This window comes from Topomyia yanbarensis, chromosome 2, assembly GCF_030247195.1.
Source record: "Topomyia yanbarensis strain Yona2022 chromosome 2, ASM3024719v1, whole genome shotgun sequence".
NCBI classification, from domain to species: Eukaryota; Metazoa; Arthropoda; class Insecta; order Diptera; family Culicidae; genus Topomyia; species Topomyia yanbarensis.
In genome coordinates, this window is record NC_080671.1 from 96897680 (window position 1) to 96924786 (window position 27107).

General features: G+C 38.9%; 1 protein-coding gene across 4 annotated transcripts in view; it reads left to right on the top strand.

Moving 5' to 3' along the window:
* The window catches only part of LOC131678902 (protein Gawky-like), a 66664-nt gene extending 41658 nt beyond the window's left edge, over nucleotides 1-25006 (top strand). For all 4 annotated transcript variants that reach the window (XM_058959330.1, XM_058959331.1, XM_058959333.1 and 1 more), the window contains one exon: nucleotides 6110-25006. In XM_058959330.1, the coding sequence (XP_058815313.1) occupies nucleotides 6110-6252 (143 nt within the window). In that variant the 3' untranslated portion in view covers nucleotides 6253-25006. The remainder of the gene's footprint in view (nucleotides 1-6109) is intronic.
* Nucleotides 25007-27107: the final 2101 nt, after the last annotated feature.

Sequence of the window (27107 nt, forward strand, 5' to 3'; positions counted from 1 at the left end):
TTCAAGTCCCGTAGTCTCGTAGCCTACAAATGCGCACAAAATTTGGACTTTACGAATCGCTGATACACCGCACTTTCATGCGGAATGAGTGTTGGAAAAGCTGACTATCGAGTGCTTTATGTGGTTGAGAGAAGAATCCTACCTACATTTGGCGGCACAGTTAGAGATTTCATTTCCCGGCGGATTTAAGGATCCTGAGAAAAGGAATGGTTTTAACGACAAATGAATTAATTGAAAAGTTTTCAAAATCGATTGACTGCATATATTTCTTTGCTAAATAAGGTTGTCAGAAGATGTTGGTTTGGTGGTCTACAGATCATTGAATCCTTCTAGAACTTGTCACTCCGTTTATGCAACGTCATCTTCTTTTTAATGATTTTTTCGGATATGATACCTAAATTGGGGTATATATAGTTTATAGTCTGACATTTGCTTAATACCTCCACCCCCGCCAGGATTTTCGCATTTCAATGACTACTTTGGGGGAGGGTTGGTTGTTCACTTCACTTGATTCTAGCTGGTCGTGTTATTTCGCTGGTTTTATCATCGCCATATCAGTTCTTCACTGATTGATATTGTATATGAGCTCCTCTTTGCGTTGATCAGTTGGACGCCGTGGTCGATCCAGCGACTCCTGTTGGATAATGACTTCCGGTTTATTGGTTCCCCGACATCTCTATATTTGTGGTTTGCCGCGTATGGTGGTACTCAGCGTAATCCCAGACGGTGGAACTAGCCAGAGGCAGAGTGCCGAGGTGTGTCCAGTGATTCCGGAAGGAGGATTGCATCTGGTTCTGTGGTGCCCCGACGATCCAAGCAGGCGATTCGCTTCAGACTACTCAGAATAGTCCTCGACGGTGGATCTTTTCTACTCCGACGAAGAGTTCCCCGGCAGTGGAAACCGAAACCGATGCTACCCGAGTAGATGCCGAGGATGGTGTTGCGATTCTGGGTGGAGTGTGACTTCCCGTTTACAGGCGCCTCGACGACCATTTGCCGGTGCTAGTCCCCGGTGGTGGGCCTAGCCTACTCTGACGGAGAAGTATCCCGATGTCGAAAGTTCTCTCGAAATCGTTATCTCGATGCTGGTTGGTTAGGTGCCGAGGTTAGTCCTACGGTTCCAGGTGGAGGATAACTTCCGGTTCTCAGGTACCCCGACATATCGTCAACGATACTTGCGCTCATTCTATCGCCGACTATAACGGACTGGTCTCCGACCAATAAGCTCTTCTGTCAGCTTATCGAGCATTTCTGTGAATCGATCAATCGTCCACCGCGGAGGTGCGAGCAGCTGCCGAAGAAGACTTCATTAATTTTGGCGATTACAAAGCCTTCACGGGATAAAGTATGGCTCCAAGATGATAGCTACATCGCACTTAGACTCCACTCGATTACCGCAGCAAGCGGTTCTGCTGTGTCGCAGTGTTTGAAGTTGATTTACGTTACCTCCACTATGACTTCGTTGTATTCGCCCGTTTGAAGGTCGGAGGCTCCTGTAACGGGGTTGTTACCTCCTTCGTTTGCACACGTTCGTGTCTAACCACTAAAAAAACTCCTTACTCTATACGCCCTTTTTCTCCACGGAACTCCGTTAAGGTAATACTTCGTGTGTGTGTTTGGTGAGGGGGGGAGGTTGTTGTACTTTCGTCGCACCTCTTTCATTTGCTCTATCTCGGAGCCTCACTTGATTCATGAATGGCTCGACCTTTGAGCTTTGATTTAACTCTCGATTTCTTGCTTAGTGTCTCCATCTATTACGTTGCCGATAAGCTCTCGTCCCCGTGAGCCGTTTAGGTACTGATTCCTTTAGCCATTTAGCTCATGTTTCCGTGAGTTATTAAGCTCCCGGCATTATCACGATCTGTTTGGATAATCCTCGACGGTGAACTCACCCTACTCGGACCGATAGTTCCCCGACAAAGGAATTTCTCCCGACATCAATACCCGCTTCCTTGAGCCATTTAGTTCCCAGTTTTATCGAGATCGACTCGGATATTATCCTACTCCGATTTAGCGTTCGGCGCCGGTGTTTGTTTCGTGAGCCAATTAACTCCCCTTTTCGTCACGATTCTGTTGGGTAGTCCACGGCAGCGAATGCACCCTATCGTTTCCGTGAGCCATTTAGCTCCCCGGTTCGTCTACTCGGTCTAGCCCCGGTGGTGGACCTGTCCTACCCAGCGGCCCAGCCAGTAGGTGCTGAGGTCCCTCCAGCGATTCCTAATGGAGCGTAACTTCCGGTTCACTGGTGCTCCAACGACTCACTGCTAGCTATTCGACGCGGTCTACTCGGTCTAATCCCCGGCGGTGGATCTAGCGTACTCACAAGCTACCCGAGATCGGTTCGGCGATCCGGTGAAGCCTGACATCCGGTTCACTGGCGCCCCAACGGCTCAAACCCGGCGGTGGACCTAGTCTACAAGTCGGCGGCGGAATTTCTCGCGAAATTCGATTTGTGGTTTCATAGCGACTTTCTAGTCAATGGCGCTACTTTGCTAGTCCCTTCGCAATTTCCTCTGCAGCTCGGAGAGTATAGTCGTATTCTCGTCGTGGCATATATTTTCGATGATATTGTCAACTGTCCCACCAGGCATACCCTACGAACTTCTTCGAACCACGGGGATTGTACTGCAAGTACTTCCGGAAACATATCCGTGCCCGGACAAAAACTGCGTCAAATGAAAGTTAACCTTTCCATGTTTCCTATGCACCAAAGCAGACACATTTAGGGTGAGTCGGTGGATCCACCTTCCTTTCTCCGCGTTGTCACACTCCTGCTACCATTTAACCAACGAATCCGCTCGTCTCCTTGCATTACGTGCATTTCTCCGCTGGTAGCATTCCACGTCCTCAGCCAGAGTGATGCAGATGGGGATCATCCCGGTGATAACGCATTCTGCCTCCGATGATATTGTTCTGTAGGCACTCGCGACTCGTACGGCCATCAGCCGGAATGTCCTGTCCAGCTTTTCATGGTTCCGCTTGGTTTTCAGTGCAGCACCCCAGGCAGGAACCCTATGTCGGAGTATCGACGACGAAACAATAGATAGTAGACGTCTGCTTCTCGGGCCGCCGACGTTTGGCATGATTCTCGCTATTGCGTTCGTTGTCTTCGCCGACTTTTCACAGGTGTAGTCGGTGTGGTTGTGGAAGCTCAACCGGTCGTCGATTATCACTCCTAAGTACTTCAGTGCACGCTTTGATGCAATCACGTGTCCTCCGACATTGATCTGCATCCGCTACACCGCTTTTCAGTTGCTGTCCAACAACACCATTTTTTTGTGGTGAGCTATTTGCAGCTTAACCCCGTTCATCCAGCTATTGATCGCGTCTGTTGTCTCCGTCACCGAGACCTCCACATCTTCAAGTGTCTCACCCATCAGCCTTAGTGACACGTCGCCCGCGAAACCCACAATTTTCACTTTCCTGGGCAGCCGCAGTGTTGAGACCCCATCGTACATACCGTTCCAAAAAGTTGGACTGTGAATGGAGCCCTGGGAAACGCCCGCTGTAATTCGCATTGACTTGTGCCCTTCGCTCGTCTCGTACAGCAGCACTCTGCTCTGGAAGTAGCTCTTGAGGATCTGGCATAGATAATCAGGAACCCCCATTCTGTGCAGCGCGGCAGCGATGGCTACCTAGCTGGCGCTGTTAAATGCATTCTTCACATCTATCGTGTTCACAGCGCTGTGTAGATCTCCTCTACGCTTCTGTTTAGATGCCTTCTCAGCACTCTCGAGCACTGCCCGAATAGCATCCACTGTGGATGGTCCTTTGCGGAATCCGAACTGCATCTTGGACAGTTCGCGCTCACCTTCCGTGAATTTCGTCAACCTGTTAAGGATGATCCTTTCCAGGAGTTTTCCGACTGTATCCAGACAGACATATGGGCCTGTACGAGGCCAGATTGCTAAGTAGCTTCCCAGGCTTTGGTAGCAACACCAGCTTCTGGATCTTCCACATTTCGGGGAAGTTGCCTTCGTTTAGACACTTCTGCAGCACCATCCTGAGCTTGTCCGGATATGCCAGGATCGCAGCTTCGATGCTTCTGTAAGTTCGTCGTTAGTGACTTGCCGATCGTCCGTGTTTGCTCGCACGGTGTTGGTGGCCAGATAGTTGGACCGTGTTTCGGGAAAAGACCCTCGACAGTTATCTTCAGCTTGTTCGGGCACATTTCGGCTGGCGTCGTCGAGCCCTTCTTTTTGTCATCACGATTCGGTATGCGTCCCACCAGGGATTGGCGTTTACCTCTCGGTACAGCTCCTTATGGCAAACTGACTTGCTAGATCTGATCTCCCGTTTTAAAGCGGTCCTAGCTACCCGAAACGCTGCCTTGCGCTCTTCTCAACCTGGCTCCGATATTGGTCTCTGAACCCGCCTTCTGGCTCTGAGACAAGCAGCGCGTAGCGCACTAAGCGTCTCGTTTCACCAGTAAGCTGGACACCGTTTATTGCATGGTTCCAGTTTTCGCGGCATTGTGGCGACTTCGGTCTTCTTGTTAGGTCAGCCGCATCCACGTTCTCGGTCCCGCCGTTCTGCCGAAGTGCCTGAACTCTGTGTGCGTATGTATATATGTATGTGTGTACTATTAATTACGGTATGTTCATCAACTGGCTGCAAACTAAATTCACTCTCAGGACGTGCATTATCCTGACATGCTTTGGTGGGACATATAGTTTGGCTTTACCTGACCCGGTAATGTTGCTCTCGCCGTTATGTGTTACAATGTTGTCATGATATCTTTGTTGTCCTTGCTGGGTGTCGTTACGTGTTGATGCCTGAACAGATAAATAGTTCCATCGAAGAGTGTTTATTGTTGATAGAGCAAATCAATCTATAGGCGGTTGTACCAGTATACTTCAGTTCGATTCGAGGGACTTTCGATGCACGGAAACATTCGATTTCGATTTTCTACGAATGCTGTAAAGTAGATGCCTTTAGGCCAAATTGATTGAATCAACACTAGGCCCTTCAGTTGCATATCCACGCCAACTTTGAAGAAGACGAACACGAATGTTGAAAAATCCGAATCCCTTTTTAACAATTTCTTTGATATATGGTTGAAGCCTGGCACACATTCCTGGCCTAGAACGGATAAATCTTCCTCAGAAACATGGGGGGTGACGCGTGAAAGGTAAATCCAAAATTTGTCCACAGGTTTGGGTACCGCGTCCACAATTTTTGGAAAGTTTTGTCAGCCTAGTTCCTCCCAAGGAGTTTTGATGTAGATGTGTTTCTTGGAGACTCTCGTATTCTGATTGCTCGTGCATACTTAATACATGACCAAGTAGAAGCTGGTACCGTTATTGAATTTGTACACCGTTTCTCGGAAAGTGTTTTGATCGAAGTATTAGTTTGCCCTAATTAGGCTTTAATGTCCGCGATGCATATCTTGAAGTATTCAGAAATGGTTGCAACAGTGCGTTGGGCTGTATCTGGGGGCCTATTCTCACAGTCACGTCACTTGGTGACTAGAAGGAAATTTTATTCTAGTCACTAGGTGACGTGACTGTGAGAATAGGGCCCCTGATGAACCATGCGCTTATAAGTGATCGACAGTTTTAATGCGGTCATTGCAAGCCATTCGAAACACTATAATCAACACAAACACCCACCGACAGTTATTGCTAAACCATAGACAGCAAGACCATTCAATAATTGCTATGCTTAGTATCTTGACGCCAGCAACAAACAAATCCAGCGAAGTAACAACGATTGCGTCTAGTACCTCCAAACCAATCACCAGCACCACCAATCAAGAAGGAACCGCCAAAGCGGACGGATATACAATAGCGACCTGTAAGAATAAGAAGCAAACATGAACGTCCGGTTGTTAGCAACAAGAAAGCAGTACGGATAACAACATGGACGTGTCAGATAACGTGGAAGAAGACAGAGACTGTTTAACTTCAGATTCGCGGCACACAACGCAACTACTGCGTCACCACCAACATTATACCATTAACATGAATTAAGTTTTTTATTGCATAATTTTTTATTGATGTGTAATCATAATAAGCCCATAGCTTAGTTTTAAGCTAACGCATTGATCCTAAGAAATCTGACCAAAAAATTGAAAATAAATCACGTTTATTTGTCTTGTTCTTTCCAGCCGATACCTGGGGATCTGGCTGGCCTTCCTCCGGCTCCGGTGCCAATTTGTGGACTCCCTTGGACGGGTCAACAGAACGCGGAACACCCTCCAATTTGAACTCCTTTCTGCCGGAAAACCTACTCGGCGGTGAGCTAAATTGAGGTTCGAGATTCAAGTGAGTAAAACTTGTTCATTCATTGGTTGACGGGACACGTGTAACCTGAAAGGTAAATCTTTGGGGCCATCAATGCCAACTTTACACGAACAGGTACGCATCCGTACTATTAGGATATTAGTGGTAAAAGGTGTGATTCAGGATCATGTTAAACATAGCAGGAACTACTTGACATACAGACACACCGATTTTTACTGTAAAACGCGTACAATATCAGGAATAGAGTTTGAACGGCAGCGATGCGGGGAAAATGATATTTTGTACAATTTTATTTTTGCTATCTATTTGGAAAATAATGTTAGGGTATAAGCAATGATGAAGCGTTTAAAACTTTATTACCTGATCTAATTTGTTGTTACAATTTTATGTTTTTATATGTATATTTAAATTAGTTCTTTACCAAACGAATCTGATCAGATATTTCAATTGCAAATATCTGTGTAAGCTTTAATAACAAAAAAACAGAACAAATATTATCACAATGATAGATTTATTACGTTTTTATTCAGCACCATCGCATTTACTCGCAAAATATGGTGAACACTAGATACGAAAGCACAGGGAATCAAAAAAACAGCGATCTCAAAGTAAGGGGCCAACCGAAATAGATCAATCAGGGCCATCCGAAAATGAATAATTACCGCGAAATGGTCCGTGTGTGGTAATACGAGTTGTGGTTGTGATTTTTTTCTTGCTGGATTCAAATGGATCGCCAGTCATAGCCAGATAGCGAGATAGGAATGCTTCCCGCGAAATGCATGCGTATGATCCACAAAACTAATGGGATTTAGTCTGTAAGTTAGCTGTCACATTCACACCTACCTTCATTGTGTTTATAGAAATACATATCAACTTACGGACGTCCGGGATTTGGTAATTCTGTTCCATACCGTACCTACCATTACAATGCTTGTCGCTCACCGAAGTGAGCGCTAGTTTGAGTTTGCAAATTTGTTGACAATTTGTTATTCATTTAATTTTGTTACTTTTAGTTTTCATTCAGTGCAAATTGCATTCCAATCAACTGTGAGTCGTTATTTTTATTTAGTACCATCCTTAATAATATCGCATCGGATTGAGATGAAAAACTTGTACATTTGCAACAAATAGCTACTTACTAATATTGATAATCCGTAAGCAATATAATCGAAACATACAAAACAAAACTAGCGGTAAGCTATGAAAGATAAGGACAAAATGTTATTTATTTTTCTAATATAAATGATAAAATTAAACAAAAAAAAAATTAATCGAGAAATCATTGGCCAAATATGTGATAATGCGCTTGGTTGAAAACCAATCACTCAAACAGCCTTTAGTGTTTAAATAAATATATATTGATTAGAGCAGGAAAAAGTGCAGCATTGTTTTCGTTTGTTTTACCTCTCTCTATACACATTAGAAAGTGACTAATCGAAGCATTAATTTTTACAATCTTTCTCTAAACATATTTAAAAAACATAACTGGGTAGACACCAGAAGCAGCTAGCAGTAAGTAAACTAATAATAAATAGTAATGAAGGTGAATCAAAAGTATATATATATTTTTATTGAACATAATCGTAAATGCGTGTTAGCGTTAAGAACATTCAAATGGGAATTATATAAGTATTTATCAAATTAGCCTCTAAGATGTCGAAGAGTTTAGCGGTAGGCGACTAGCCAAAGTGAGATTAACACAGTTGTCTTGCGAGATACTTGTAACATATATACAAAAAGAAGGTAAGCAGTTAATTCACTTTAACAGATGAGAATTCTTAGCCCGTAAGCAAATAACACAAATATTTATATACACAAACTACAATAAATGGAACTATTTAAAATCTCCAGACTATATAGGAACTTTTTCAGTGTTTTAGAAGTTAGACGATAGTGTGGAATCATTGTAAGAACACAAACATATTTCACCAGGGAAACTAAATACCATCAACCAGTATAAACTTAGCAACATTAGCAGATGAGAAGGGGCAATGTCGATACAATTAACACGTCACTAGGGTGAAATGTTTCCCCAGGAGGGCGTTGTTTTGTTTTTTAAATAGCAAACTTAGGAAGGATAACATTTTATACATCCTAGATGATGGGTTAGGGGAAGTCATGACAATATTCAACAACAAATAATTTTAAACGTCGGCGAAAAAGTTGCCCATTTCCATGTGAAGAGCAAAAAACAAAAACAAATTTCAAATGATGAACCCAGTCAACATACAATCCCTTCAGAAACTCCGTGGATCAAACTAAATATGTAGCAGACAAACAAGCACTGCGTAGACTCGATAAGCGGATTGACTGAACTCTTTAACATTTTGTCTCTTTGTAGTACCCGGTGTAGTATTGAACGTACAGTAGCTGTTACCCTGGGAAAATCAAACAATTTACATTCGATTAGAGAGAATGAGAGAGATAGGAGACAGTAGATCTGATACCTAAGCTACCTGACGGTGATCAAGCAAAAAGCAAATCAATTTCTCGTTGTTTGGTACCAACTTCTAGTAGACGAAAAAAGACTTTGAATCGGTGGACCACGATGTAGGGAAAAAGGTGCAGTGCTGTCGGTAGCAAACGTTCAAAATTCTAGTCATTGTTCTTGTAGTGTTCCCCCTTTGCATACCCTGTGCGGTACCTAAAAAGTCATACACAGCTGACTGTCGTCTCTGGTTAAGCAGTTGAAACGAATTCGTTTGTTTTTCATTTACCAAAAAACCTTCCATATCAAACAGAATTCAAATTAGTTTAAAATCGAAATGTTCTCTTTTTCTCTATCGTGGTGCATTCGTTCATTTTTTGTGATCTATATTTGAGTAAGTTTATACAGTTAAAAACAAAAATGCTTGAAAACAGAGTACATTTAGCTTCGGAGGCATTGATTTGGAAAGTTCAATAGAAGAATAAGCGAAGGGAGTTCCAATACTAAGCCAACAATAAGTAAAGGAAGAAGAATAATCCAAGGTGCTCTCGCAAGGATATTATCGAAATATTTTAATACTAAACCAGATCAACGCTGAATGATTACTTACACCTACCATATAGTCTAAGTAATTGTGTCTCATCTGCTACGTCAAATAAACATACCACATTTAGTCATTTGGTGTAGAGTGATTATAACAAAATCAAAGTCGAATTTGTGTGCTAACCCAATCTTATTCTAGCGTCAATCACGTCGGTATTAAAGACGAAAAAAAGAAAACAGATTGTAGAGACTCGACCAAAATTCAAACCTAAATTAAATTGTCCAAATTTTATAAATTATTTGCCCAGCCATAAATTTGTGTCTCATAATATCGGAATGTTTTTGGTAACCAAAAAAATGAAAATTCGACCAGTTTAGTGGAACAAAAACAAACTATTATTTAAGGAATAAATTTAAAATATGTACATGGTGCAGGTTTGTTAGTCAGATAGGTTTCTCCCTAATATAGAAAAAAAGCACACTTCCAGAAGACTTGAGAGTGATTATTTTTATTAATTGTTGGATTATTAGCTTCGCGTTTGTTCCATTAGTTTTATATTCACTGAAATTCAGAACCGTACTATTGTCCCACTGATTTAGTTGATTTTGTTAGTGTATATGTATTTTTATCATTCAGCAGATGTAATCGTATTATTTATAACTTTTATTATTCCCTGCCTTGTTGATGTATTATCGCTTACCAGAAACGACCCGCAATCGTCGTGCGTTCATGAAACAAAGACTATTGTTGAAATGTAAATAAGGATATATCGAATTAGTTCATTTATCGCTTGTGTGTTCTGTTGGACTCTACTGTAGAAGGTTCGGACATTTTTCCATAACTTTTGTGAACTGTGACGCGTTTAGGCTTCTACGTTTTCCTTTATTGGAATCGATGCACGTTTTTGATACCTAGCAATTATTTCGGTTCCTTTTTCAAAATATTCCTCCAATCTTAAATTAAATTGAACTGTGAACGTTTTTGCTTGACACTGCCTTGTGCTACGATATTCCTATTCCTTGGGTCAGAAAAATGCATCTTCTAGCGGATTTTCATCTGGATCCGACTCCAACTCATCAATTGGTAACCTGCCTCGTGGGAAGAAAACTGTCAATACTAGATGGGGTGTTATCCTGTCAGCTTATTCCAGAAGCACGCCATCTTATCTATTCTTATGTTAGGAGTAATAAAGTTTCTAGTGTTTAACGTTGAGATTTTTGCTGACAAAATTGGCATAAAGATGACAGATTTTCTTAAGTCGCATGCGTTACAGAGTAAGGCTGAGTGAAAATATTTCCTTTATGAATGCAGGAATAAACTTTGATATCAATGTTGCGATGAAATACCCCCTGTATGTGGCTTAGACCTTTGAATTTGTATAACAAATACTTTAATTTCTAATCTGAGCTAATCTGCTAATTCATCTAGTCCCCTCCTGTCTAGTGTCACAGAACACACGAAATCGAACAACCTTCTATGGATAGAAGCTAGGCAAATAATCAAATATCGATTCCTCCTTAATTTTACTGCAAAACATAAATGTAGTATCAAATCTCTATAAGTGTGTTGAATCTACGTTGAAACGACTCTGTAAGGTGTTGTAAATAGTTTGCCGATAGGTAAATACATAGTCAGTAAGACACCCCTCCTCTCCGAGAAAAAGGAGAATTTAAAATGAATTTCACCCATCACAACGAATGATACTACTTATAAGCATTACTAAATTGAGCAACAACAAACACCCATACCTGCAAATAAGGAATAATGATAACCGACAAAAAAGCAAACAATGCCAGCTATAACAAGCCGAATATCGGTGTTCCTGGTGCAGAACCGGCCTCTCCTAATGTAATGAAGAAATAAAAAAAAGTCAAACCAAAGAATTTGTGAAGAGAATCAAACTCACTAAATTGCATATTTTAGATATATTGTGTACTTGTCGTGCCTAGATCCCAAAAAAAAAGAAGGTAAATCACAAATACAAATGAAATTAAACCGGCACATTTAACTAATTGATGGAAGAAAATAAGACAGTATACCTACATATCACGCATGCCATTTCATTTGTTTTCCTGTTCAGTATTTAAGTTGTAAATCCAACTGGCAGACACTTACTCCAAAATGCATTTGTTTTCAAGCTTCCCACATTACCAAAAAAAAACACAAGTTAAGTAATTCAAATAAGTACACTACCGTGTACCGATGACGAGTCTTCTATAGTTTGTATGTTTATTTATTGTTTCTGTTTTTGGCCTAGCGACATACATGCGAGAGTATGTGCACTTCAAACTCCCTTTTCCGGAGTGTTACAAAGTTTCTTTGAGATATCTAGCTCCCAGGTTCCGACTAGTAAAATAACCCCCATGCGGTGGCTGTGAAACGTCCTCGTCTCACCAATCTTTCACGTATAGAGTAATAGGTCATAAGCATAATTAATATTAGTAATGACACACTGATACACATCCACACCATACGAACGCAAACAACATTATTCGTCGATAAGTTTAGCTTTAAATCAGTTAGTTCATCCCCCTCGGTCCGCGAGGAATCATTGCACAATGCGTTGAACATCTCGGCTCTGGAGATTTTTGCAAGGCGAAAACATTTTTCTGTGATCACATCTTCCTTCTGACTAAATTGATATATTAATATATTATTACTACACAGGAGACAACAGATCCAATTACATAAGCGCACTTGAATTACTTTGTTTATATACTCTTTTTCGGTATAAGGTAAAATGTATAGGTAAGGATTTATCATTCGCTACGAGCTTTGTGTTTATCGAAGAAAACAAGATGACATGAATGAAAAGAATATAGTAATCGATCATTTGATAAATAGTAATCGTTCAGAAGTGTACACCGAACAGGGCAGTGTTTGGGTTTTACGATGTCGAATCGCGCCAATCGACCGATAGTAGAACGTCTGCCGATGGCATTAGGCTCCCTTTACTTTGGATCTACCTATGTGGATGAGTGCTTATAAACTATATAAAATTTATATAACGAAAAACTGTTCCACACAACAGATCAAAGAAACTCAAAATAGAAACCATATTCAGACCGAATTGATTTAGTTTCAATTAATTCCACAGATTTAGAAAGGAGTTTGCTATCGTCATGTCATAGCTAAATTAAATTTTATGGGATCGGGGAAATTCAGATTGACCTTAGGTTTTGTACACTGTAAACTTCACATCATAAATACAATCACGATCGTACTCAAGCAATCGTAGGCGCTTTGTAACCTCGATTCTGTCGTCGCCGAATCCTAAGCTTCCGTGGCTTTTTGTTAACTATCGAAGTCTCTTTTTTGAGCCTCCGGTAAACCCAAGAAAGGATTCTCATCACATGCATCGTCTATTGGCCCCATGACCCTTTTATTGTCGACCACCCTTAACCACATCTGATGTGCCATAATGGTAACGCTTGCAATTGCAACCTAAAAAAGTAATGTGTGAATAAGTTGCAATGAACGTTTATTTTGATTACATTTATGTATTTTAAGGAATGTCAGTTTATTCAAAGGCTCCCTTTTAGTAATCGGGGTAGGTGCACAGTGTTGTTTGAGTAACGCTGGTCCTGCTTTCAAAAGTCAGGTAGGAAGGGATAGGCTGTCACAGCCGCATTTTCATCAACCAATTGCGGATGTAGTATATTTTTAACATATTTGATGTAGTGATCTTCCCAGTTAGTTATTCAGAGGTTTTTTTTGTCGGGTAAGACTACCATTGGGGAATTTATTTTACTATCGGCTGGGCAGGTAGACATTGGCATGGCGATAACCTCATCCACCACTGAATGAAAACTAGATTCTTTACTATATAGGACACACTTTGTGTTTCAAATAATTTCAACAAGCCCTCTTCTACCTTGTGTCGCTTCACGGAATTCGTAAACCATGAGTTACCTGCGAACATATAATACATGGGTTCCCGGAGGATAAATACTTAGTTTACTTTTATTGTATTTTGATTCCTAGAGATCACAATTTTTCCTTCAAATATGCAGTAAATTATGTGACAGTTTAATTTAAGAAGTGCCTGATAATTTTTCTGAAGGAAGTACTTTGCTAGAATGTCTAAAATATATTATAACTGGTCAAAACATGATGGTTTAAATTAGAATACAAACACTATTTTATCTGATTAGATGAACAACATGAATGTAATTTCAGTTTAAAATTTTACTTCCTCCGATAAAATTAACAAATGATCTTCAATTTGAACATTGTAAGTAGAGATTTGTCCATAACTCGCGTTCAGTATTTTTGACCGCTTGGCTCTTATCGACAGGGCGGTGCTTCTACCAGGATGGTCCATGGTCGCATGGTCCATCATGCTTCGTTCTCCTTGGCGCTTAACTGTGAAGAAGAGTTTGGCTAGTTCGATTAATCCTCCACAGTGAAAACGTCCAACCATGAAGCCAACATGGCCTTGTCATAAAGATATTGCAATGAGCTTTAAGAACCAACCAGCTTGAACTACTTCGGGACAGTACTCAATTAAGTCATTCCACGGTAGTTATTGACGCCGCAGTTATTGTACATTTAATATTTCTAGGAATAAGCCACTGACACCAAAACGTTGTCATTTTTCAGAAGACATTGAAGAAATCTGCTGGGTCTAGGGTTGAAAAACGATTTAAACCAACTAATTATCGTTTCATCAACAACGAAAGCGCGCCCAGAGTTTGGTCCACGATCGGAACTGGTTTGATTTGTTTACGTTGCGACCAGAATGAACCAAGCGAAGACTCATCACATTTTTTTTCTTTTGGCTTTGAGGAGAAAAACCAGAACAAATCAAGCATTTTCCTCGATGTCCCAGGATACCAGGATAGTCAAATAAAAACCAGGACATATCCTGGGAACCCAGGACATCTCACAGTGTTGCTTAGCCGGACAAAACCTCAAGATTTTATTTTGGATTTTTCATGATTTAAAATTTTGGTCTGTTTGTAAACAGGTTAAATAGAGTCTTCTCAAAATAAAAAGCCATAAGGACGAAAGATACATTTTTTTTACAGAAAAGTGAAATAGATCATCAATTCTGGACAAAACTGCATTCAAACCTGTGTTATTCAAATTAGTATATATTTATAGTTAAAGTTCCGATTGGGGTCCAAGTGGTTTCATTTGAAAAACTTTATTTGCTGGACTGGCTTGCCATTTGATTTAGTCGATTTTTTTTTTCTTGCTCAGACATGAAGAACAAATAGTAAAATGTGAATTAAATTAAATTATAACGTTCAAAGTGGCTACTTTTTCTTAAAATAGTTTGGAAAGATCGCTCGTAGTTGATCCCACTTGATAACTGAAATGGTATGAAAAATGGTGATGTTTCATGATATGTTTGAAGGAGGTGCATGGTAGTGTTTGAATACCCAGCGTTCGTAATATAATTTATAAATGTCGGTCAGCATTATCAACAATTTTTTTATATTCGTAAATTTTCGACCCACCCTAAATGCAAAAATTTCGAGGGTGAAAAAAATAAATAAAACATTAACATCAAATATGACTTCAGAACCACAAAATTACCCCAATGTAAAGTTTTCATCAAATTCGAGCCACTATTGAGGTTTTGAGGTGGCTTTTGAATGCAAGGTGATTACTGTACGTCTGGGCAGGGGGGCCTTGCAGTTCAATACAGGTATACCTCGATAGTACGTACCCTCGATAGTCCGTACATTTTGCCTCGATAGTACCTGCCATCAATTTTTTTCCCCTTTGATTTTGTAAGCTTCAACGAAGTAGGACAACTTTTATGGAAATTCTATGGGTTTATGCATACTTTAGAGAGGTTTGGTGCTACTCACAGTAGTTCTATATAGTCCAGTAAAGTATTTCAAACTTTAAGTAAGTCATAAATTCATTGTAGGAATCAAACAAGTATAAATAAATCTGCAAGCTTTAGAGACGCCCTACAAGATCCAGGAATGTCTTATATTTTGGGAGACTGCTGACTTACAAGGAGATCTTTTATTCTTCAGATAATTTATACGACACTCATTAGTTATAGTTTGGTTTTGTCAAAATTCAGAGTATCTCAATGAACTTTAAGGATGATCTTCGAAGATCATATGGAATTTCAGTAATACTTAAAACTTTCTATACTAACAATTTCTATAGAAAATGGAGTGTTCACGATTTTCACACATATTTTACCAACCTCGGGAAATTCTGCGACCTGAACATTTAGAAACAGGACATCTCACAGTTTCAGTAGGTTTTGTTAACGGCTATTGGTGCTTCAGTCAAGCTGCTTCAAGGAAATCCTACGATATTAAGTAGAATCTTAAGAAGCTCTGGAAAGTTCGCGAAGTTTCAAGAATATTCCAAGGATTTAGGCGTCTGCACATTTTATAAAATTCTATCAAACTTAAAAAAATGCCAAGTGCATTTCATGAAACTCACAATTAGTTTCAACGAAGTACTTCGAAAATCTTACAAAATTAAAAAAGTAACGAATATCAAAAAGCCTCTTCAAGCTTTAGGTACGGCATGTCCCAAGTCTTACTAACTTTAAGGAAAATTGCAAAAATTCGAGACATTTTTCGAACATCAAAAAAGATTTTAGGCAATTTTGAAGGTTAATATCTAGAGCGGTGATAAAACGATTTTTGATGTACGATCTGCAAACATTATGTACATAAAATTTGAGTGCTGAGCCCCATACATTCTAGGAGATACAATGTTTAGAATGGAATGGGCGAGATTCGCAAGACTAGCGACTTCGATGGAGGCTTAAAGAGCTGAAAAAATACGTGTTTCCTCAACACTTCGTTTGGGGATCTTGTGAGCGTGATTAAAAAATGTATCCACCATATTGACGCGGTTCAAGAAATATTTCCTAGCTCAGTAAAATCTATCTTATGTAGTCAAAAGCTGTGGTTATTATACCTTTTAGTTTATATGGCGACAATGTTTTAATGTAGAATCATATCTCCTTTGCAAATATATTTAAATATCCGTTTTTGGGGTTTTTAAAGTTCATTAACGACCAAAAACTGACAGGAATAAAAACCAATCTGAAATCCTGTATGCATCTGAGAAGAATTATTATCGCGCCCACAAAACGGGAGCTTCTGTTTTTTAACCCACCGAATTTCGGTTCGTTCCCACAGTTTGAAAAATTGTACTGTTATTATTACACGAATCAAATATACAAAAAACAATTCTTTCTGCTTCAGGCAGATCAAACAATTAAGAAAATCTTCAGGGAATTTATTTATGAATTTCAAGCAAGTCTTACGAATTACAGAGATTCAGGATAGTTCTAGAATTTTAAAGAAGTGCTAAATAAAATTCTACAAAATTCCTAATAAATTTGCCGAAATGCTCAAGACAATGCTACCAATTTCAATGGAACTTACGGGACCATGGAAATGTTTTTGCACTCCATTTTCAACCATCCTGGTTGATGGAAACCATAACATTAAAGATTAAGTACTTGGTGATAGGACAGTTTATCACTAATAGGGCGATGAATTTAGTGATTAATATAATTTTTGTGATTAATATAATTTTTGTGATTAATAAAATTTTTGTGATTAATATAATTTTTGTGATTAATATAATTTTTGTAAAGTTTCATTAAATATTAAACATATTTTGAATTTTATTTTTGTGATTCGATAGTACGTACGTTTCGATAGTACGTACGCTAAACGAAGCGAAGGTGTACGTACTATCGAGGTATACCTGTAGTGCCCAGCGACCCCGAGTGGTCTTAAGACGGCCCCTAGGGGCAGATCACTTGTGATGCATTTTAAAAAATCAGCGAAATTAAATGCATTTATTTCCATCAACATAGAAATTCATAATGTATTTTGCGTTGCGTGCAATGTTTTTGTGTTGCGTGCAATGTTGTTTGCGTTGCGTGTAAGACGTCAAAATCCTAAAGAAAAACTAGCCCTACATTTAACAAAACGTCGAACAAAGTGGATCAGCGTAGGACGTTTGTTAAACAAACTTTTTTGCGAGGCAGTGCAAAGCTGATGCAAAAATGGAAATTAAATGCATTTTTTTCAATGTGATGCAAATTTGTTATACATTCTTAGAGTGGTCTGCCCCTAGGACGGCCGTGACTCTACGCGGCTGTAAGTCGGGAAACAGTGTGGCTCCCTGTGGTGGTCTGCATGACGCTCACGTAACGTTGACTCGGGCCAAATCCCGAACGGCTTTCAGAGCAGTTCAGCAGCAGTGGTTGTGTTACCCTTGACGAAGTGTAACAAGAACAATTGGTCGCGGAAGCTGCTGCTGTCCATTGCATTAACCCAACATTAAAGTCAACAGGTAAACTGCTACTGGCAACAAACCAAACTTTTCAAACGCAGTCTTCACTTCGGTGGCTTTGATGACGGCAGATCGTAAGTTTAGACATTTTTCAAATATTCATCCAAATCGGCACACAGTTTCTGTCCCGGTGCTACAGAGCTTGAACCAAGGTTTATACTCCAGCTTATCGAACTTAGCTCTGAGCTTGGCAATGTCTTTTACGGGAGTGAAAAGCGCGAGAATCTGCTCTTTACGTGCGACGATTTCTACACTTCCATTTTCTGCATGAGATTATTGCTCGCATCCAGGGTTGCCACTATTTGTCAAACAAAATCTGGCAGTTCAGCTGAAAATGTCTGGCAAAATCTGGACAGCGACCTCAAAGTCCTCTAAATTTGGCATACATTTTAGTTTTCGTGCATCAATCGATCTTTGTCAAATTTGGGACATAATTACCCAAATTTCCAAAATGTGTATGTAGCAGCTTCTAAAACTTAAAAATCTGGCAGAATGAAAGATTTGTCTTTTTGTCTGGAAGCTGTCAAAACCTCTGGCTGTGCCAGATAAATCTGGCATAATGGCATCCCTGCTAGCATCGCGTGTGGATGTGTCCGGCGGATTGCGGCACTTCTTATTTCTGGCACCACCTTCTTCGCTTGAACAATCTTTTTCTTCGCGAGCTAAACCAACGGTTCATTCACGGCTCGTGTATACGAATGAACGAGGTAGGAAACTGAGGCACACGACAGTGGAAAAAATAACATGTTCGAGGTGCGTGAGCAAAAGACGGCGAATGACTGACTCAAACAGACATGCAGTACCTCTATTTATTCTGGTTGCAGTTGAAAACTGTTTTGATGGCTCTGTCCGGAATAGACTGACTCATGAATGGAAGTTTTCTCGTTTTCCGATATCTATTCATTTTCGCCGGTATTTCAATAGTGTATTATTGAAATGCATAAACAATATAGCAATAGAACATAATTTTAGTTAATTCCGACTTGTTTGGTGGTAAAAGGTCGGAAATCCAACCATAAGTAACAGAGATATTAGCGTTAAAAATAGTGAGGCAAAAACATGGCTTCGTTTGATTCTAGTTTTTAGAATGACACCCAGATTCCCCCAGATAGTGCAGTAAGACATTTTCAATGTCAAAAAATAAAGTTAAATAAAGTTAAGTTCGAAGTGATTTCAGTTTGAAATCACACTTTTATTGGTATACCGGCAGTGTTTATCAAGTGGATATTTGGTATTCAATTCGAACCATCCAATATTGTACAGCTATACATTATTTTCGGAAATATTTTGGCATCGGTGTATCCTTCGTCGAAGTTGTTGCGTCCGTCCTGAACAGCCCCCTTTCAAGAGTGGCGTCTCTGTACAGCCAGCATCACTGCCATGAAAATCAAAACAATACTTTTGAATCGAATCATTAAAAGCTGTATTTGGTTACTAAGTGCCGATTTTCTAAATGATATGGTATCTAATCATCCTGCAAGATGCAAAACGTCGCGTGGAATGCTTCAATATTGTGCATAGCGCCGAACAAAATTCTTTGTTTTGGGCTATATAGTTATAACCATGGTGGCCAGATAGAATTCCTTAATATCGGTAGGGCCACTAAAAGTTTATCGGTAGGCCGGGTTGTTGTCCCAAAAACGTAGTGTTGACATAGAATTTTAAAATACTGAAAACACAGATCTCAGACCAAATCCAACCCAAAAAATGAATGTTGAGTAGGATGTGTCCAAAATCAAAAAAAAAAAAATCGGTAGCTTTCGGTAGGGATAACAAAATATCGGTAGTTTTTCCTTGGTCGTCTGTGAATCGGTAGGGAACACCAAAATCGGTAGGACTACCGATAAATCGGTAGGCTATAACGCCCCATACACGCTCATCCATAACAACTCAAATTTGAGTAGCCAGCCACTCAATTTCATTAAAAGTGCACATAGTCAAAAATTGAGTTTTCCTCGTTTACTCAGTTTTGAGTTTGGGATAAAAATGTCAAATTTGAGTACATTTTACTCAAGAGGGAAATACAGAAAATAATCATTCCGCATTTTTAATAAAATTACAAAGACATTCATTGGCATTTCAAATATCATTTACCTGATCCTCCAGACCGTTGTCCAGGTGTTTGCGATGTTCGGGAACTTAATGCAAGGGTCGTTCTCTACATCTATTTCATGCCGATCGGCATCTTGTATAAATTGCCGAAACTACAAAAACACAACTGGAAGTAAGATTTGAAAGCAAGCAAAACTCAATGAAACTTACCTTCTAGTTTTATGAACGATCATCGGCTTTAACTTCAGGCTCTTTTTAAAATATAAATCAACACCTAATTCCGCACACTTTTTTGAGAGTATTTTTTCACTCAGAACTTTGAAGATTTTATGATTACTCATGAAATGAGTTAGTTCTACTCAAATTAAAACTCATTTTTTGACATATTGCTATTACTTTTGAAATTGAGTGCTCCGAACTCAAATTTTGAGTAGTTTTGAATGAGCGTGTATATGTAGGTAGCTGTCAAACTCCATATGTTGGTATCAAGAGGGATACAGGTGTGCACATTTTTTCTGTGTGTGAGTGCGGTTGTCATTTTTCTTTGATGAAGCCGAAAAAACAAGAGGATATGAAGAAGAAAAGCACAAACAGTTGACGTAGCGGGCCCTTCTGTTGCCATAAGTTTTGTTTCGGCTCGGTCATAGTTAATTTAATCGGTTTTTTTCGAGGTAAAAAGTGTCCATAAGTGTTCTAATCGATAGATCCGAAGTGAAGCTCGGCCTTTTCTCACTTTTCAACGTGCGCCAATGTTTGATGTTTACTTCAAGGGCCCCGGCCGCCATGCTTAATTTTGCAAGTATAATACTAATACACTCAAAAGTGTCAAATGTTCCCACCTTTCTCTCCATCTTGTGATGGTATAGGGTTACCAGGGGGCTGGTCCTGAACTATACTCCCACACAATCAATTGCAAACTTTGAAGGAGTTTCTTTATTATAGTGGTGGTCGGGTCTTAGGGGTGTAGAATTACAATAGGAAAAATGTATATTTTCCCATACTTACTTCCACACAAATTTCAAACGCAGAGCCGGAATGCCGGATTTTATCAATTGACCAGAAGTTTTACACAGTACACAATAACACATGAAATCAAAAAAAAGTTTTGTTCTCGTTTGACGTGGTCAAGTTCTGCAGTGGTTCTCCCTACTGCACACAAATCTACAGCCAACACATTTCAGGTAGATCCAAGTAAGCGAGAGACCTTGAACCATTACTAAAAAATCATAGTGCAATCTTTAGTATCGTGCCATCAAATACCTGCGAGATTCACGTGCAATCTTCTGCCTATGATCTGGCCTGATCTGCAGTACCCTGCAGTACCTTATTTAAAAATAGTTAAATCAAAAGAATCGAAAATGCGTTACGCGGTTGAATGACAACCAGGAAAACAGCAAAAACGTGGGCTCTGTTATACTCGTGTTGTATACAGGAACGAACTGGCTAGTTGAATTGAATACACAAGACAATGAAAAGTCGTCATCAGTGAGATGACTCACAAACGCAATGGTTGCAGTTTTGTTTAGGAAAATGATACCAGAATACACATTCAAACAGTACCTGCGAATCGAAGAATTAAATCAAATCGTAAGTGAGAGAAACAATTAGTCTCAGTATCGTCCATGGATGACGAAACGAGCAAGATTACTACAATAACGCAGCAATTTCCGTTGTCTCAAAACGGAGCGTACTATACAGACTAAATGAAGAAAAACATTACTAAACAAGGATCCAAAGTCCTCTCTAGGGTGCGGGTAAATAGTAGAACAAACGGGATAAGGATAACCCCTCCGCCAACGTAAATGGACATTATACGTTAACAAATTGCCATAATATCGTTGATTGAGAATTTGGTGCTAAAGAAATCTAAAGTTACGACTAAGATTAACTTGCTTTTAAACAAATGTAAGAAGTATGAGAAATAATTAAAAAAAATCAATAATTTATATCCCGAAGTTGAACGAAATTCGTGGACGAAATACAACAATAAATAATAAGCTAGCAACGTAAGTAACATTGCAAATTCTTCTATAGCTGTATAACCCTAAGAAATGTATTAATCGAACCTGTTTACAGAGGCTACGACGACCGCAGAAAATGCATGAAATCAAACGAAGAAAACAAATAGAGGCAAAACCACACTTATACTTACTCTAGTTGGTATGTGTGTGTGTTCATTACTAGATGATCAATTAGAAGACGAACCGAGTGCAGCAGGCTGTAATGCTGCTGAATAAACAAAAATAATCGAGAATTTACTAAGACAAAAAGAGAACGCTTCTTTTTTTCTGCCTCATTGTCGCCAACACGAATGGCAGGTAGTGATAGTGACGGTATAATTAGCAGGTGCGGTCCATTCAATAGCGCACACTGACGTTCGATTGATACGCACACATCTCTACACGAATCTTAAACGGCACACAAGTGTGCGTGCCAACCCGGGCAAAACAAAGAAGAAAAACTTTACTAGAGAAAGAAAATCCACCTACAATTTTTTAATCAGTATTTATTACAAAACAAACCACAAACACACAACAAAACATACACACAAAATAAGCAGGAAACCGTGAACTGCTTAAGTTTAGCCTTAATGATTATGACTACCAAAACAAGAAAGTGGAACACAACTACTATTATATCAAAGATATTCATCAGAGACGTAAACTATATATAGGAAAATGATTATTAGTACAAGACACTATTAAAAAAAAGCTATTTATTATAAACTATATGGATAAAAATGGGGACAACTCATCTCAACTTTAGAACTTATGTAGAATAAATGCAATAATACCGAGTTCAGGTGATCAATTTGAGTTAGAGTGAAACGATGTAGTTAAAAGTCAGCATAACAGCCGTGGAAAGCACGGTCATTCGCTAGTCGAATGAAGGCGAGAAGGGTAGCAGAATAGTTTTACATGTATTACGAACGAAATGAGAGCAGTGGAGAAGCATCTTTAGAAGCGCATACTTAAAATTGACGAAAAATAACTGTGTTTGGCATGGTGTTCATAACTCCTGAAGTAATAATATAGCTGATGATTAAACAATACACTTTTTTAATGGTAAACATTACTGAGAAAGGGTGAGAATTTTTAAGCATTAAGATTTTAGCAAAATTGAACATAAATGTATCGTGAACACATTCAAACAAACATAATAAATGATAGGATAAGTACAGTGAAGAATTTAAAACAATTGCGAAGACGTTCCTTGACGTTAAAACGTTCAAATGAACCATCAAACAGTTACTTGCGTATAACAAAGCCAACAAGAAGATTGAAATTCTAAATTATATACAACTAAGCCAAGGCGCAGAGTCGTGTTCTTGTCAACGATAGAAAAATTACACATCGTAGCAATTGAGATGGCCACCACCAGACGGAACAGGAAATAAAATATTGAAGGCTGAGAATGGCGCGCTGACGTCTGTTTTAAATTGAATACTACAGCAACAAACAAGAAAAAACCAGTAGTAATAATTCTGACAAGTAGTCTTAATTGTGTTGAGGAACATTCGTAGAAAAATATTACCTTAAGACTGATTTGAACACTAATCAAATTGTGTACTGAAAATTCAAAAAACAGCAGAGAAAAACTCGATTGGCGCTGTGGAAGCGTACATACGCGTATGCAATATGCAGCGCAATATCACTGATTGTTGGCCGCATCCACAAAGTTTGTAATTTTTATGTTTGGGAAACAAGTGATCCAACAGTCAAACCTAAGCATGAATAATGCCGGGAGATAAAAATCAGCAAAATTTACACAAACAACCAGACAAACATTCAACATGCAAACAAGACCTAAATGATAGAATAAATATCATTTATATATTTGAGATAAAAAAGAGAAAAAAGGACAACAATACATGTGTAAGCCATTCTTTTACGGAGACATCTATATTGGACAAGTAACTTATTGATGATATATTTTATAATAAATTGTAATGTATTTTATTTAAAAAAAAAACGAATAAGATTAAGCAAACATTGTACTGCGAATGTTGCTAACCGTAACAGATCCGAGATCAATAGACATAGGACAAACAATACAACAACAAAAAGAACTTCGATCACAATTCAAACCAAACTGAATTTAGAGAAACCGGACAGCGGATAAAAATAACACTAAATCATAAGCAAATGATATTGATGTGAGATTTTAGAATTTCTGACACAAAACAATGTATTAAAAAGCAACCAAATTGTCCAACTTAACTCCTATTGCTTCATGTTCCTCTTGACAACAAACCGTTTTTTCTACATCTAAATATACGTGTATTTTATCTTCCCCCTCTTTGCGACAGATATTAAACAAATGAATCAATCTTTTTCCACCATATGCTTAGAATCTTCGCCAAAAGAGTAGCATAGTATATTTCATACGAAAGACTACAATGTTCTGATTCAATGGTTGTACCTTATAACGATGACAACATACATATATAGACACACGCATACACTGCTATATTTAACTAGGTAACACTCCTCGAGAGTTGTTTGTAAAAATAATTCACTCAGATTATAAATGCATTTTCCATAACAGCAACAACAACAACAACAAAAAACTGTAGCCAAAAACTATTACTACAGCAAACCGGATGTATTCTGTATGTGTTTTAGTAATTTCATAAAATATTCCATACACCATTTACTGCGTAGAAAGATGCCAACTAGACACGAAATCACCACAAGCAAACAATAACACAAAGAGTAAAATAAATGTTGAATACATTTAAATGTGACCAATCAAAATGAAATAACATTGAACTAGTAGCTAAGGAAAATCTAAGAAGAAAAAAAACAGATGAAACGATATATTTTCTTATTTTGCCCATCGGCAAATATTTGCTGCGATTCGCTCGTGGAGCATACTTGAAACATACACAACGTACATACACATACACACAAACAAACAGAACACAAACATTCTCAATACAACAACGCTTTAAAAACCGAAGTAGAGCGAGCAGATGGAAAAGACTCAAAAACCATGAGGAACGGTCGGAAAACATGGCTCCCCCGTTGGAAAATTTACTAGGTTTAGGACGAAAATCAACAACAACAACAACACAGGAATCTGGTAAGCAACATGTAGCTATTTGTGCGCAATGGGTTTACCAACAAAACAAAAAAAGGAAAACGGGCAAAAATTCCGCTAAATTTATATGGCCGGTCACAAAATACAGCGCAAAATGCAAAATAAAAAAATAAATAAAACGAAGGAAGTATCCATGTGATGTGTTAAAAATAACTAAACAAAACTGTATTTGTAAGTTTACAATACTTGAGAAAAATCATTATATTGATAATATTAGATTAAATCAAAACACAACTATAAAGGATAACAGTATGAATCATAGTGGATATCTATAAAAATATCAGTGTAACCGTAATTGTATTCGTTAAATGAAAATAAACATAAAAAGACCAACCATGCAACGTTGTTCTTTGTCAGTATCCGAAAATCTCATTTACAAGTTTACAAGTTAGTCATTTACAAGTTAATGTCAGGAGCAACTTATAAAATCAGCAAAACAACAAACATTATTAAGTTTCTGTCCTTGAATAGTCTATGAACCCTAGCGGTCAGTCTTATGTAACCATTGCGATTCATCCTGCCAGTTTTATTTAACTTTCATTTGATGGGTGTCAACATCTTCACAATAATGAGTTATCTGTTGGAAATGAGTTATCTGTATCACCACTGGATCGCAATGAACAAGTAAGCAAGGTTGTCCCATCCATTTGGCTCAATATGGGACTCTGATGCTTTTATGGGCAGTACAGGTCTTTGTTAGGTTCACGCATCTAGCAGTGTCAAATAAACGAATAAAAAATTTCCATGATTGGTATTTTTTGTCAAATGTTATTTTGTTACGGAAACCTAGGTTAATCACCACAACTACAAATCCCCCGCATGATCGGATGTTTTTGTGTTGTTAGCAACACAGAGTCCCGCGGACCTGTTGGTTATTCCGAAAAGTCAATTTAAGTGAGACGGCAAAGTCTCATTCGACGAATATAGAATCAACTCGTTTAAAGTACGTAACCCTTTTGTAACTCTTCAAGTTTGCAATTCAGTACACCACATCCAGTACGCAGTGACACCAGCGGCGATGGTCGAGTGTGTACGCGATCATCACGCTCGTTCAAAAATACTCAAAAGCGTGTTGCGTTGCGTTGTGACGATGATTTTGGCGGATTGCACACTGACTTCATCATATTTGACTGCTGATTATCTAATCAGAGTTGCTTAGGAAATGGCCGGCCGCCCCCATCTTCATCGTTCACAGGGAAGGATAAAGGATAAGGTAGACAGGAAGTGTTGATGCTTTACCTATTTAACGGAAGGACGACGATTTATCAGACTCTTCCATAGGTGTCGCGGAGTTGGTAGTTTGGAAGGGTATCAGGTCTAGGATTCGCTCCAAGCAAACGATGCGACCTATAAAGTATATTTTATTAGGTAGTTGTTTAGTTAGTCTTCGAGTGCACGATGACTCGAAAAAGAAAAGATCTTGTGTAGTTTTTGATTCTTTTTAAACTCTGGGCAACCGGCTACCGAGAGTATCCTATGTTCCCTAAACAAAAGCAATTTGAACTCCACACAGCCGACCGTGGGAGTATTGCCTAGGTAAGCTAATCTTATCTGCGTAATGGGCCGGATCACTATTTATTGAAACAGTATTTAGACGGAATTTGTTACTTCTTCTCTACGATATATTTATTGGCTTGAAAACTACCGAGTGATAACACATTATACAGGCAAAGATAGCGCGAGATGTTATAAATCACGGGAAGTATTTCTTATTTTCCATATCGGATTGTTTTTGGAATACAAGTATACGAGCGATAATAACGAACACTGAAGGGAAATATAAAGGATTGTTAACCTGATGCAAGGGTTTGTTAGCAATAACGGAGCTTAAAATTAGGTTCATAAAAACAGACGCGGCGAATTTTCAATACGTATTGACCCATGATCATCGATACTGGGGGGGGGGGCTAATCAACTATTAATTTTTACGGCAATATTTTATCAACTAGATCTGTTCGCACCCTCTCATTCTCGCCGGTCTAAGGACCAAATGTCATCAATAGACTTAGACTCGCGTGGAGGCATGAGATAGGAAACTTGTGAGAATTTTGTTATCCCACCATTTGACGACCTCAAAAATACTCAAAAGTGACTGGCATAAAAAATGCACATAGTCAAAAAGTGAGTTTTTCTCGTTTTTTCATTTATTTACTGTGTAATGCTATCTTATTTAGCTGAATCTTCCGGCTTCAATGCGCTGGCTGGGTATATATTCTTGTTGCAGTTGAAAACTGGAAAATCCATCCAGCGACAATCGGTTTTTCTCCTGTTTAGTGCTAATCCATGATGTCGGAGGTAGTGCGCTGGATAGCGCATCATTGTACGAAAACAGCGCACTACTTCCGACGTGAATCCATTGTTTAGAACCAGACAAAATACGATTGCCGCTGGTTGGATTTTCCAGTTTTCAACTGCAACCAGAATACTCCGGAAA